The sequence below is a fragment of the Palaemon carinicauda genome, chromosome 37 (assembly GCF_036898095.1).
Source record: "Palaemon carinicauda isolate YSFRI2023 chromosome 37, ASM3689809v2, whole genome shotgun sequence".
NCBI classification, from domain to species: Eukaryota; Metazoa; Arthropoda; class Malacostraca; order Decapoda; family Palaemonidae; genus Palaemon; species Palaemon carinicauda.
The window spans coordinates 50,493,928-50,508,990 of NC_090761.1; the positions used below are offsets into that span (position 1 = coordinate 50,493,928).

Sequence of the window (15,063 nt, forward strand, 5' to 3'; positions counted from 1 at the left end):
AATATTCAAGACCTGGTCCAGACAGGATGATATTCTTTTGTGCTCAGAAACTCTGGTTTCTAATATGAAGCACTCATCTGAGCTCCTTATAACTGATTTTAAGAAGCCAATAATATTGAAACGTGATGCCATCCCTAGGGCCGGGGGAATGGCTGTGTATATTAGGACTGAGTAACCTGCTTTTCATAAGTCCTGCTATCAATGTGGATGTCATGAGATTCGGGTAATAAAAGTTTGTGGTAGGCATAACAACTTGTATTTGTGTTCGATCTCCCAGAATCCAGACATGGATGATTCTATCTTCGATTGTCTTCTTACCATTATGGCTAAGATACAAGAAGATGATAGAAAGGCTTCTTTTGTCTTTGTTGGTGATTTTAATGCTCACCATAGGGAGTGGTTAAGTTCTATTTCTCCTACCGATTGCCATGGCTTAAGAGCTTTAGACTTTGCCTCTGAATCAGGCTGTGAGCAAATCATAAATGAAGCTACCCACAGGTCTGGTAATTGCTTGGACCTCGTATACACTGGCTCCCCTTGCGTTATAACTTGTATGGTTGGTTCTTCATTCGGGACATCTGATCATGCCTTGATTTCATTAGTAGTGAAGACTGAGCAGCCTGTCCCTGATATATCATACTCTTGTAAAATTTATATGAAATCCCAAGCAGACTGGAATGGGATTTTGCATGATCTTTTGTGCTTGAATTGGTCACAATTATAAAGTAGTGTAGATCCTGTTGTCCCTTTGAATGAGAATATAGTCAACATAATTGATAGGCGTATCCCTTCTCGTGTGCTAAGGTACCGAGTGAAGGACAAACCGTGGTTCAATGATGAGTGTAGACGTGCTTATTTGGAGAAGCAGGAGGCCTATCATCTTTGGAAGGGTAACATATCAGATTTGACCTGGAATAACTATACTCAGCTTCGAGCTTTTGCTCAGAGAGTTTTATGCCTCAACTGAAAAGGAATACAATTTAACCATAAAAGAAACCTTTTCTGGGACAACTTAGGAACATAAATGGTGGTCTACCCTTAAATCTGCACTCTTTGGTGTAGATGCAACAGTTCCTCCTTTACTTAAACCAGATGGCTCAGTCACTCACTGTCCAAAGGAAAAGGTAACCCTTTTGGCTGATGTGTTTGACAGTAAACAGAGTAATGAAAAACATGAACTTCCTCATTCCTGTTTTCCTGAGGCTAAACTAACTAGTTTAGCTTTTCGATCTTGTGAAATTAAAGCTCTGTTGATGGACCTTGATGCTTATGGAGGTGTAGACCCAAATAGTATTTTTCCATTGTTTTCATATAAAGACAGCAGATTTTTTATCTCCAAAGTTATCTGTTATTTTGTGCAAGTTAGCAAGAAGAGGAGCTTTAAGCACTTGTTGGAGGATTGGTAATGTTACTCCTCTATGTAAATGTGTTTGTGGTAGCTCAAGTCCCACTGATTACCACCCAATTTTCATAACTCCCATATTATCCAAAGTTTTTGAGTGTCTTCTGGTAAAACGTCTTAATAGGTTTGCTGAAGGTAATCATCTATTCCCTAGTTTGCAATTTGGTTTTCGTAAAGGCCTTGGAGCATGTGATGCTCTTCTTACAATCTCCAATGCTGTGCAGAAATTCCTTGATTGTGGTCAGGAAGTTCGTATGATTGGCCTTGATTTTAGTGCTGTCTTTGGCTGTGTTAATCATGAGGCCCTTATTTTCAAACTCAAACAGTTGGGAGTAGGTGGGTCGTTTCTTAGCATTATTATTGATTTTTTTAAGTAATAGATTTCAAAGAGTTGTTGTTGATTGGCACCATAGTGAGTATAGGAATGTGATATCCGGTGTTTCACAGGGTAGTGTTCTTGGGCCATTACTTTTCGTGCTATATACACATGACATGTGGTTTGGCCTAGAAAACAAGCTTGTTGCATATGCAGATGATGCTACTCTCTTTACATCAATTCGATCCCCTGAATGTAGATCTGGGGATGGTGAATCCCTTAATAAAGATTTAGCTAAAATTAGTGCATGGTACAAATTATGGGGTATGAAGTTGAATCCTAACAAAACTCAAAGTATGATTGTAAGTAGGTCAAGGACAGTGACTCCTCAACATCCGGATCTCAGTATTGATAATGTTTCTTTAAATTTGTATGACACTTTTAAAATTTTAGGTGGTAGTCTTGACAGCAAATTTACTTTTGAGAAACACAGTAGGTCTGGGTCTTCTTCAATTGCACAAAAAAATTGGCTTATTGAGAAAGTCTTTTAAGATTTTCGGTGATCAATCTATTCTGAAGAAGTGTTTTAATTCTTTCATTCTACCTTGTTTTGAGTATTGTTCTCCTGTCTGGTGTTCAGCTGCTGATTCTCATCTTAATTTGTTGGACAGAAACTTACGGTCTATTAAATTTCTTATTCCAGATCTAGATATTAATCTTTGGCACCATCGTTCAATTATTTCATTATGCATGTTACATAAGATTTTTCATAACTCTGACCATCCTTTTCATTCAGATCTCCCTGGACAATTCTATCCTGTTCGTAATACTAGGCAGGCAGTTAATTCTAATAGCCAGGCCTTCTCCATCATGAGGCTCAATACTACATAGTATTCTAGAAGTTTTATTCCAGCTGTTACCAAGTTGTGGAATGATCTTCCTAATCGGGTAGTTGAATCAGTAGAACTTCAAAAGTTTAAAGTTGGAGCAAATGTTTTTATGTTGACCAGGCTGACATGAGTCTTTTTATAGTTTATTTATGACATATCTGGTTTTGACGCTGTTATTATATAGGACATATCTGTTCTGACGTTGTTACTGTTTTAGAATGATTTATTGTTAACTTGTTCTCATCATTTATTTATTTCCTTATTTCCTTTCCTCACTGGGCTATTTTTCCCTATTGGATCCCTTGGGTTTATAGCATCTTGCTTTTCCAACTAGGGTTGTAGCTTGGCTAGTAATAATAATAATAATAATAATCCTTCTGCTCACTGAAATTGCGGATCCTACTTGCAGTCCTTTTGCTCACTTGTATTGCATATTCTACTTGTAACCCTTCTGATCACTAAAATTACAGATCCTACTTGCAGTCCTTCTGCTCACTTATATTGCATATTCTACTTGCAATCATTCTGCTCACTGAAATTGTGGATCGTACTAGCAGTCCTTCTGCTCACTTATTGCAGATTGTACTTGCAATCAATCTGCCCACTGATATTGCAGCTCTTACTTACAATCCATTTGCTCACTTATAGTATATATTTTACTTGCAATCCTTCTGATCACTGAAACTGCAGATCCTACTTGCATCCATTCTAATCATTTATATTACAGATTGTACTTGCAATCATTCTGCTCACATATATTGCATATTCTACTTGCAGCCATTCTGATCACAAACTGTAGATTCTACTTGCATCCCTTCTGCTCTCTGAAATTGCAGATCCTACTTGCAATCCTTCAGCTCACTTATATTGCATATTCTTCTTGCAATCCTTCTGCTCACTGGTATTGCAGGTCCTACTTTTAGTTCATCTGCTCACTTATATTACATATTCTACTTGCAATCAATCTGCTCACTGAAATTGCGGATCCTACTTGCAGTCCTTCTGCTCACTTATTGCAGATCCTACTTTCAATAATTTTGCTCACTGATATTGCAGATTCTACTTGCAATCCTTCTTCTCATTTATATTGCACATTCTACTTGCAACCCTTCAGCTCACTGAAATTGTAGATCCTACTTGCAATCTTTCTGCTCACTTATATTTCACTTTCTACTTGCAATAATTTTCCTCACTGAAATTGCACATTCTACTCGCAATTCCTCTGCTCACTGAGATTGCAGATTCTTCTTGCAATCCTTGTGCTCACTTATATTGCTTATTCTATTTGCATTCCCTCTGCCCATTTTAATTGCTCACTGAGATTGCAGATCCTTCTTTCAATGCTTCTGCTCACTTACATTGAACCTTCTACTTGCAGTCCTTTTGCTCACTGAAATTGCTGATCGTACTTGCAATCCTTTTACTCACTTATATTGCAGATCCCACTTGCAATCCTTCTTCTCACTTATATTGCAATATTCTACTTGCAATCATTCGGCTCACTGAAATTGCAGATCTTGCGTGCAATCCTTCTGCTCATTGATATTGCAGATCCTACTTGTAATCCTTTTGTTCAACTATTGCAGATGTTCCTTGTGAACCACCGGGAGTGCTTATACCAGAATTAGGTTGCATTATTCATGTGCCTACTTCAATGACGTGGTATAGAGCTCAGACGAATTGCCTCAAGATGAACGGACAACTTGTTGAAGGCTTCACTAAAGAACAGCAGAGCATAATGTATGAAAATTTCAAACATGCGATCAGAGCTGGTAAGTTTGTCCTTTTGAATAGGAACAATGATATATCAGTTAACTACGATTTTTCACATTAAATAAAAGTAAAAAATATATATATATATATATATATATATATATATATATATATATATATATATATTAGTTGCATGCTATTATGAAAAATATGAGTTATATTTTCTCTTGCCAGAACTCACCACCAATAAAAATTTCAGTTATTTAATAATCCTTAATACAGAAGGTCTTCAACTTACAAACATAATAGGTTCCAAGCAGCTGTGTGCAAGTCGAATTTTGTTCAATTTTGGCCAAAAGTAGGCCTAACCTGTCCCCCATGCCTATAATTTCCAGCTACAAAAATCAACAAATAGTTCCGTTTCATATGAAATAATATCAGATTATTGCAAATGTCGTTTTGCTTACTATATTGAATGATATAATTGTGTTAGGCATTTTATCCTAACAATCCATGTTTGCCAATGGTTATATAAGCGGAAGAGCAACCTGGTGGAGTAACGAGAACTTTGGGTGTGGAGGAAATGTCCCCCTAAATCTCGATGAAGTCACTGGCAGCAGGGTGACGGATTGGGTTTAGGGTGATAGACAAGATGTCTCTCCGGCTTTTACTCCTGATGCCTGGAATCAGTAAGGACCGGCAAAGATCACTTGCCTTAGATAGGCACTGCGTATCACAAGGAACTGGCTATCCTTTTGATGAATGTAGCCAATGAATCCTCTATTAGTCAGTCAATGGAAAGAGCAGATCCAGGTAGAGTTGACTGTCGAAATCTAACCGAGGCCCTTTGTGTCAATAGGCGTTGGAGGTGGTGATGATGTTGATGATGATTTATTTACCTTATTACCGTATGCGAACTTTCGATACAATACTTCAGTTGGATTTGTGTTTGTAAGTTGAAGATCTTTGTTCGCATTTTCTAAACAAGTTTCAAATGCTCATTTCATTCATGTAGATCCGTTTGTTGGCATTCGACATGGAAGGTGGGCACTCAGCAAGGAGCCTGTACCCAACGAACTGTGGGTTGATGGCTATGGAGAGATTCTGAACTTGACCGATTCGGATTGCGGGATTGGTTTACACAGGATGCAAGAGTATTGTTGTGATTGTGAGCAGGCTTCTATCTGTCAAATTAAACTCTAGGTTTTGAGTAAGTCACATTGACTTGTTCTACTTTATATGGTCTTTACGGCAATTCTTTTTTGTTCCTTTTAGTTTCAAAATTTTTTTCTTTTTCATTTTTTGTTTGTTTACAAGTTTATATCACCTCCCAATAATTTTCTTATATCATTTATTTTCTTCATTGCATGACGTTCGAAATTTCAATGAATTGAACTTAGTTATATCCACCAACGAACTTGGAAAGAGGTTATGTTTTACCCCCTGTTTGTGTGTTTGTTTGTGAACAGCTTCCCGGTCACAACTTTAATCGTAGAGTAATGAAACTTGCAGGGATTAAGTGTTATGTAAAAAGATGGAAATGATGAAACTTTGAAAGTTCAAGGTCAATGTCACTGTTAGGCAAAACGGCCAATTCACGTAATCAGCCATAAGTTCGGACATCGTTCTCACAGAGACTGCAAACTTGGTTCATATTTAACTGTATGAAAATCTACGCCAATTAATACATGTTAAAGTCAAAGGTCAAGGTCTAGCAAAAGGTCAAGAAATAAGCTTCCCCGGCAGAGGTCTGCGCTCTACTGTGTCCCTCTAGTTTTCTATGCTACCATTCTCATAATCTATCATCTATTTAAATTAGAACTAAAAAATCATGTGCTATACCACTTTTCTTTACAAGTTTGACCCTGGGAATTTATTTCTGATATCATATTTGTGATTAAAAGTCAAGGCCATTGTTTAGAATTGGATGAGCTAACTGCTGTAGAAATCAAACAATGCCAGTTATCTTCCTAATCACGACCAGAATTATCGGACATTAGATTTTAGTTGTATGCTTTATGCAATCAAGGAGAAGAATGAATGTCGTATTTCATAATATGGGTAAGGGTATCCTATGACAATTGTATTACACAGGACCCACTTCATCTTAGAACCATTCAACGGGCAATTATTTATTATTATTTGCCGTTCATGAATGGCAGAGGCAAGGGACGGTGACATTGGCCTAGCAAGCAAGGCAATGCCCTAGAGACTGACCATACTACATATGATCAGCACCCAAGACCTTCTCTACCCAAGCTAGGACCAAGGAGGGCCAGGCAAAGTAATAAGTAAACCAGCCTAGACATCTAATGGTTTAGTTATGCGTTTGCAAATTTTTCACCTATGTTTGTGTCAACCGATGATGAAGTTGGTGATATTAAGTAAAATCGATTATTTGAAAATGTAACCGGTACACAACAAGGGGGAACTAATATGCAGCATTATCACTAACGGCTTTAGGATATGGAAGTAGAGGCCTATAGAAATTTCGCCTTTTATTAAAAACAGCTTTACTAAAATACCCTGTATTTCTATTTTAATTGCTCTAAATTTACGTGAGGAGAGAATTTATCTCGCTTTACTATAAAAGGTGAAGTGTTCATGAATAAGCCAAGTCAGAGGTAATTACAAATTATCCAGAAAAGTATCGATATCAACTTTGCCATTTACCAAAGGTATGGTATGATTCTCATAAATTGCGCCCTATGAAAGGACGCATAGTTGAAATAAATTTATAGAGTTTTAGCTATATTAAGAGTGGCTCAACCATAATATACTTATAATTACCTTATCTAGGCAAATAGCAGGGTGCTTGTTATGATATTATCGGCTGAATCAGTTACAATTGTTCTTTAGATATTATTCTTTTGCCTACACAAACAGTCGTACACCGAATAGTCTGGCCTATCTCTCTCTCTCTCTCTCTCTCTCTCTCTCTCTCTCTCTCTCTCTCTCTCTCTCTCTCTCTCTCTCTCTCATAGAATGCATATATATATATATATATATATATATATATATATATATATATATATATATATATATATATATATATATATATTTATATATTATATGTATTGCAAAATTTACGTATGAACAATATAAGATCAAAAAGCATTTGCGTATTAAAACAGAGTCATGTCATTTTAATAGCAAGATGAGATTCACCTTTTTATGAGATATAAAGTGAATAAATATTGTCTTTTCCCTGTCCAAGGTTTTACTCCATTACAATGAACGTAATAAGTATCGGTTGTTGGAATGTGAAATATCCTCCTTTGAATTGTAAAGAACCTCGTGATATTGTAATGCGAAATATAACACTAATGGAAGGAAATTATCCATTATTGGAATCCAATGTTGATTCAAAAGTTCAAACTTGCAGCAAATGTTTTCATGTTGAACAGGCTGACCTAAGTCTTTTTATAGTTGATATATAAAAGATCTGTTTTAATGTTACTGTTTTTGAATTATTTTATTTTAATTGTTCATAACTTCTCATAGAGTTTGTGTATTTCCTTATTTCCTCTCCTCACCGGGCTATTTTTCCCTGTTGGAGCCCTTGGGCTTACAGCATCATGTTTTTCCAACTAGGGTTGTAGCTTAGCTACTACTACTACTACTACTACTACTAATAATAATAATAATAATACTATGTATGTAGTGTGTTCTTTCTGCTTCAACTAGCCTACCAAGCAATGATAAAAAATTTTGAATATGAAAGTTGATAAGTGTAACAATTCTTTAGAACCTAAATATATCATTTGTTTTATTGTGTAGTTTCATTAAACCAATTCTATTTCATATACCGGTATGTAATATGAACAAAGATCAAATTCTATCCACTCAGGTTTTTATAAATTACTTACTCTATGTCTATATGTATATATATATATATATATATATATATATATATATATATATATATATATATATATATATATATATATATATACATTGAGCCCTCGTTACTTCACGGTTCGACCATCGCGGATTCACCACTTCGCGGATTTTTTTCATAACCCATATATATAAACATATCGCGGATTTTTCCGGAAATTTCGAAAATACCGCGATATATGAAGACCCCAAATACGATATTTCGTTACCTGTAATTCCATTAATACTGTAATTAGTAATATCTGCTCTTACTGATGGTTCATTGCATTACATATGACATATATTTCAGTACAGAAAGAAATAAAGCACGAAAAGAGAATGTGATCATACGATAATTCAGTATACAGTACGTAGTAAAATTAAATCGAACATGAAACGCAAATCAGATGCAGTCTTACCGTATTTGAATGGTGTAAGGCTGCTGATGGCTACTACTGTACTACAAATGTAATGGATGTGCATCTTTTCCATGACTCTTTTGTATGTATACGTACGTAGTACTGCATCCAATAATATTCTTTGTTGCAAAAATCACATCTCGAATAAGCGTACATATCCTACAACAAAACAAGCGTAAAATAGCGTACGTAAAGCTGTATACGTAGGGTAGCTTGTATTTGAATTGGTAACTACTACGTAGCATGTAAGACGGATTGTGATTGGTTCAAGCGCTGATAGATGACAAATCAGAACCCAAGTTTTGTAAGCTAGCCTGTGTTTGGTGTTTTGACTGCTTCTCCAACCTCCAGCATCCTTTCGCGACCACTTCGTTTGCCGCTCTCTCCGTGTAGATGCTGCTACGTTATTGTGAACTTTAATCTGTGCTGTGCGTGACTGTTTCAAGTTGAACTTTTTGTTGAACTTTCTGTTTAACCTCTACTGTACAATGGCTCCAAAGCGTTCTGCTTCTGCTAAGGCTGGTAGTGAGCCTAAACGCCACCGAAAGATGATGACGATTACTGAGAAGGTGACGCTTCTCGATATGTTAAAAGAAGGCAGAAGTTACGCGGCCGCAGCCCACCATTTTGGAGTGAACGAATCCACCGTTCGCTACATCAAGAAGGACGAGGCGAACATTAGAAAGACGGCTACCATCACCTTTAGCAGATCAGCGAAGCGAGTCGTTACCACGCGTAATAAAACGATCGTATGCATGGAAGGTGCTTTAGCAGTGTGGATTGCCGACTGCCGGAAGAAGAACATAGCCTTGGATACGAACACCATCCAAACCAAGGCTTTGAGCTTGTATGAGAATTTTGCGGCAAAGGAACCTCAAGACGACGATGGCGACCATGCTGAAGAAGAAGATGATGTAGATGAACCTCAACCAGGGACATCCACTGATTCCCAGCCTCAGAAACAACGTTTTTCCGCCAGCAAAGGATGGTTCGCGAAGTTTCAGAAACGCTTCGGCCTGAAAAGCGTTTCCCTGCATGGCGAGGCTGCTTCCGCTGACACTGCCGCTTCTGAAACTTACGCGAACGAGACGTTCAAGATCATTATCGCTGAAGGTGGATACAAGCCGGAACAAGTGTTTAATATGGATGAGACCGGCTTGTTTTGGAAGAGAATGCCGTCGCGAACTTTCCTGTTCAAAGAAGAAGCCAAAGCCTCTGGCTTTAAAGCATTCAAAGATCGCGTTACCCTCGTGATGTGTGGCAATGCTGCTGGATTTTTGCTAAAGCCGGGGCTTATTTACAAGTCGAAAAATCCTTGCGCTTTGAAAAATAAAAATAAGAATCTCCTTCCCGTGTACTGGATACATAATCAAAAAGCATGGATTACGAAGATGCTGACCTCCAACTGGTTCTACCAGTGTTTTATCCCGCAAGTCAGTAAATATCTCTTAGAGAAGGGCTTGCCATTTAAGATCCTTCTCCTTATGGATAACGCTGGTGGACACGCAACTGACCTGTCGCATGAGGGCATTCAGGTTGAGTTCCTGCCACCCAACACCACGTCATTAATTCAACCGATGGACCGGGGGGTTATCAGGGCGTTCAAGGCCCTCTACACGAAGAATACCTTGGCAGACCTCGTTGCGTGTGTGGATGCTGCCCAAGAAGATGAAGATGAAAATTTCAATTTGAAGGCGTACTGACGGAAGTACACAATAGCCACGTGCCTGCAGAACATTCAGAAGGCACTGCAAGAAATGAAACCTGCAACCGTTAATGCGAGCTGGAGGAAGTTGTGGCCCCAGATTGTTTACGACGACGAGGGATTTACACCGTCTGAGATTCAACACACTGCAATACGCAAATCTGTGCAGTTGGCTGCGATAATTGGAGGTGACGGGTTTGGCGACATGACGACTGAAGACGTTGACAAGTTGTTGGACTGCCATTCCCAGCCGCTAACTGACGCAGACCTAGAAGACCTGACGAAATCGGCCAGTGAAGAAGAGAGTGAAACGCAGGAAGAGACCCAAGAAAATGTCGAAGAAACGGGCTTAACATTAGAACAGCTTGCCAAGTTCTGCAACCATGCGAAGGAGTTGAAAGAAATGTCGCAAGAGTGGGACGAGGATATGGTTCGGTCTATGCAATTCTGCAACAAGATCGATGACGACATGACTCCCTACAGGATGCTCTTCGAGCGAAAAAAGAAGCAGCGGCAGCAACTTCCGATCACAATGTTCTTCCAGCCTCACAAAAAAGAGCCAGTTCCTCCTGCTACTACGCCTTCGGAAGAAATTGAAGAAGTGTCCCAGGAAGAAGTTGAAGAGGTGTCCCAGGAAAAGACACCTCCGTCTGAAGAGACGTAAAATACTATCATTGGCTGCACAGTAGAAGACATCATCAGCTTCATCATCATCATTTCTACTGTGCAGCAAATTCATCGCCATCATCATTCAAGTTTTTCTTCAACTTCTTTCGTGGTGAGTACAGTAAAAATCTTTATTTTTCTTATACATGTTTTACTTTAATATTCTAACATTTTAATATTTGTGCCTGTTTTAGTTTAGTATGCATTAAGTTAAAGGGAAGGTTTTAAAAGTCTGAATATACATGTTATAACCTATCATATTTTTTTGTTTAAAATTTACATTTACGTACGTAAAACAACTCTCTCTCTCTCTCTCTCTCTCTCTCTCTCTCTCTCTCTCTCTCTCTCTCTCTCTCGTAAATAGTTTTCCTGCTTTGCTACGTATGTACTGTATGATTTTATATAGATACGGTAAATAATATTTGTAATAACATATTTTCTAAAAGCTTTTACTGTAATATCATTATTTATCACTTTCATCATGCGCGTTAAATGCCTTCGTTTGTTTACTGAGCGTGGTTGTTTACTGAGCGTACTTTATGACGCCGCCGTTTCAGGTGGCGTCATAAAGAAAAACATTTCATTTGGAAGTCCTAAGAAAAATTAAGTAAAACATTGGTAATAACAAAATCAACATACTGTACTGAATAATCAATATAATCGATGCAAAAACTAACTTATACACAGATGTGTCAATGCGTTTGTTTCTTCATTATGATCAGAGATAAACGTAAACAAAACATTGGTTGCCATTTTTTATCATGCTTTTTGGCGTGTTTAGGAAACGCATGATATAAAATCGCCTTTAATATTTGTGCCTGTTTTAGTTTAGGGTACTGTAGTACATGCATTAAGTGTTCTGTACAATAAAGGGTAGTTTGTTAACAGTACTATGTACAAGGGAAGGTTTTAAAAGTCTGAATATACATGTTAGATAAATACGTAAATATGGTGTCACTACTTCGCGGATTTTCACCTATCGCGGTCGGGTCTGGAACCTATCTACCGCGATAAACGAGGGCTCACTATATAACGGATTTTGAGCGAAGCGAAAAATCTATTTTTGGGTGAGATAGCCATGGCGTCCTGATGGAAGGTTCCTTTTTGGTAGCTTCCTTGGGTAAATAACTACTAAGATATTCCCAGAGAATTTAACCACAGGTTATCACAGAATTCTAACTTCTGGAGCGAGTATCCTAAAGGTTTCCCTTTTAAGACATCGTATATCAACAGGGGACGCATGTATAAACGCGCCACATAGCTATCTACACCCCGAACAGAGTTAATGCTTCGGTGTGTAAGGGTTGAGAATAGCTGGGAGCCGTTCCATAGCTAATCTCATTCGTGGCTACTACTGATACTCGAGGCGTAAACAAACGGGCGCCATTGCTTGAATGACGTCACGTCCGTCTTTATCCTGAAGCCAGTTGCTTGCCCATCACCATGATACAGCAGAGCAGGGTGGGACCTAAAACTGGACGAAGTAGCAGGGAGGGTCCATCAGGACGCCATGGCTATCTCACCCAAAAATAGATTTTTCGCTTCGCTCAAAATCCGTTTTTTGGGCTCAAGCCATGGCGTCCTGATGGAAGAATACCAGAGAATCAATGTATCGTGGTAGATTTTCCCCTAATAGTAAGTGCCAAGGCATTGACAAATTAGCATAGTAATCTTGGTAAAGAACCGTAGGGAAGAAGCATCCTGCCCCCCTTGGCAGTGAAGTTCCCACGGGCCATGCCGACGTCAAAGTGGTATTGAAGGGCTATTCATCCTGATAGAAGAACTTGAAGAACTTGGAGATGAAGCTGAATGTTTGGTATTTGTATAGGAACATTCTGAAAGGCAGACCAGTGGTGGTTGGGCACTGTATGTTGAGAAAGATAAATCATCTCCAGGGTATGAAGAGTAAGTATTCGTATTGGAACATTACATAATCAGAGTGAATATAAATTAAGAGTTAGTATCTTAATTTCTCCATAACCGTAAGGAAAAAGGGGATAATAAAACTATGACAGGCATGTATTTCATAGTAAGTAGGAGCTGATTGAGACGCACAGATAATAAAATAGAAATTTTATTTCACAAATGCAGAAATTAAATAAATTACAGCAATAAGTAAAGTTCATTTACAGTAATTAAAATGTACATAGTAATAAAGACTTGCTCTTGAATCTGAAAAGGAATTTCAAGTTTATTAGTAGGTACTCGTTCTCGAGGAACGCAAGTCTTTGAATAAAACACATCATGCTCAGGGCATGCGGCACTTGTGTAACAACTATGACATTTCACCTGGGATAAGAACAGTTATATAAAAGCACTAAGTGTTTTCAACATCACTATGTATCGCTCGAGGGTCAACATAGGCACCCGAAGAGTTAGAGTCCCAAGTAACTCACTGTTCTACGCAGAGTTAGGTGCAGGTTTCATAACACTACCTGCGGCTACCACAAAATGTTTGACTTCGTGCACTTGTTTCGCATAATGTTTAAAGAAAACGCGCGAGGACTTCCAGCCTGTGAAGTTCTTAAGGCTTTCAAAGTCCATACTCTGAAAGAAATTCAGAGATGATGCAACTTTCCTAGGATCATGAGCAGCGGGTGTACTGTCAGGATCTGCTCTGCGAATGAAGTAGGTGATTTTCGCTCTTAATTGTTTCAGTGACAGGTCGCTGCCCGATGTTTCTCCTTTGAAGAGTTGGCCTCCACCAAAGTTCGAAGTTCTGCGAAGATAGACCTTGAGGCTCTCTACTGGGCATAGAGAGGCATCTTCCTTCAGGGGGCATATTCTCCAGGGGCCCCATCTTTTGGTGGGTAATTCATTTTTGGCGAGAAACGTCGGATCAGGGGAGAGGGTAACGTCTCCTGTATCGGTAAACAGGATGTGTCCGTCTTCTCTTGATAATGCCACTATTTCGCTGACTCGAGCTCCCGAAGCAAGAGCAAAGAGAAATATAACTTTCTGAGTCAGATCCTTGAGAGGGCATGAATCATTATCCAAGTTGGAGGCGAAATGGAGCACCTTGTCTAGTGACCAGGAGATCGGTTTCGGTGGGGGTGCTGGGCGTAGGCGAGCACATGCTTTCGGTAGTTTGTTGAAGATGTCGCTGGACAGATCAATTTGGAAAGCATATAGGATTGGTCTGGTCAAGGCTGATTTGCAGGTTGAAATCGTATTGGCTGCTAATCCCTGTCCATGAAGGTGAATAAAGAAGGACATGCAGAAATCAATCGTGATTTCTTTAGGATTTTTTGTCTTGACGAAGGAGACCCATTTCCTCCAGGATGATTCGTATTGCCGTCTTGTGGATTCGGTCTTGTATTCCTCTAGGAAGTCCAGACTTTTCTTCGAGATCCCAAACCTCTTCTTTGCGGCTAGGGAGAGAAAATCATGAGATGAAGGTCCTTGATTTTCGATGATGAAGCGAAGACAGTCGACTTCTGTACTTGTTGGGAGAGAACTGGGCCCGGGAGAGGGATCAGCTTGGGCTGCAGCTCCAGGACCAGGGGGTACCAGTTGCTCCGGGGCCACTTGGGAGCCACTAGGGCCGCTGTCCCTTTGAAGGTTCTCAGTTTGGAGAGGACTTTCAACAGAAGGTTGGTGGGAGGGAACAGGTAGATCTTGGACCATCTGTTCCAGTCCAGTGACATGGCATCCACTGCTTCTGCCTTGGGGTCCTCGTACGGGGCCACATACCGAGGAAGTTGATTGTTGTCGCTCGTTGCAAAGAGATCTATCTGAAGTTCTGGGACTTGGTGAGAGATGAAGGAGAACGATCTTGCGTCTAGAGACCATTCCGACTCTATCGGGTTTGTCCGCGATAGAGCATCCGCTGTCACGTTGCGGAATCCTTGTAGGTGAACTGCAGACAGGTGCCACTTCTTCTTCTCCGCCAGACGGAAGATTGGGAGAAGCACCTGATTTATCTGGGGCGATCTTGAGCCCTGGCGATTGAGACAACGAACTACCACCGAGTTGTCTAGGGTTAGACGAATGTGGATCGAGGGCGGAGGGGATAATTTCTTCAGAGTTAGAAGGACCGCCATGGCCTCCAAGATGTTTATATGGAACGTCTT

The 15,063-nt window shown here is 39.3% G+C and overlaps 1 protein-coding gene across 4 annotated transcripts in view; it reads left to right on the plus strand.

The window, feature by feature from the left end:
- The window catches only part of LOC137629654 (uncharacterized), a 190,050-nt gene that overhangs the window by 102,404 nt on the left and 72,583 nt on the right, over positions 1-15,063 (plus strand). The window contains exons 5-6 of one of the 4 annotated variants that reach the window (XM_068361191.1): positions 4,195-4,380; positions 5,337-7,227. The exons of the other annotated variants lie outside the window; for them this stretch is intronic. Of the exons in view, the coding sequence (XP_068217292.1) occupies positions 4,195-4,380; positions 5,337-5,524 (374 nt within the window). The 3' untranslated portion in view covers positions 5,525-7,227. Of the gene's footprint in view, positions 1-4,194; positions 4,381-5,336; positions 7,228-15,063 lie in introns of those variants that run through there. 4 annotated transcript variants of the gene reach the window in all.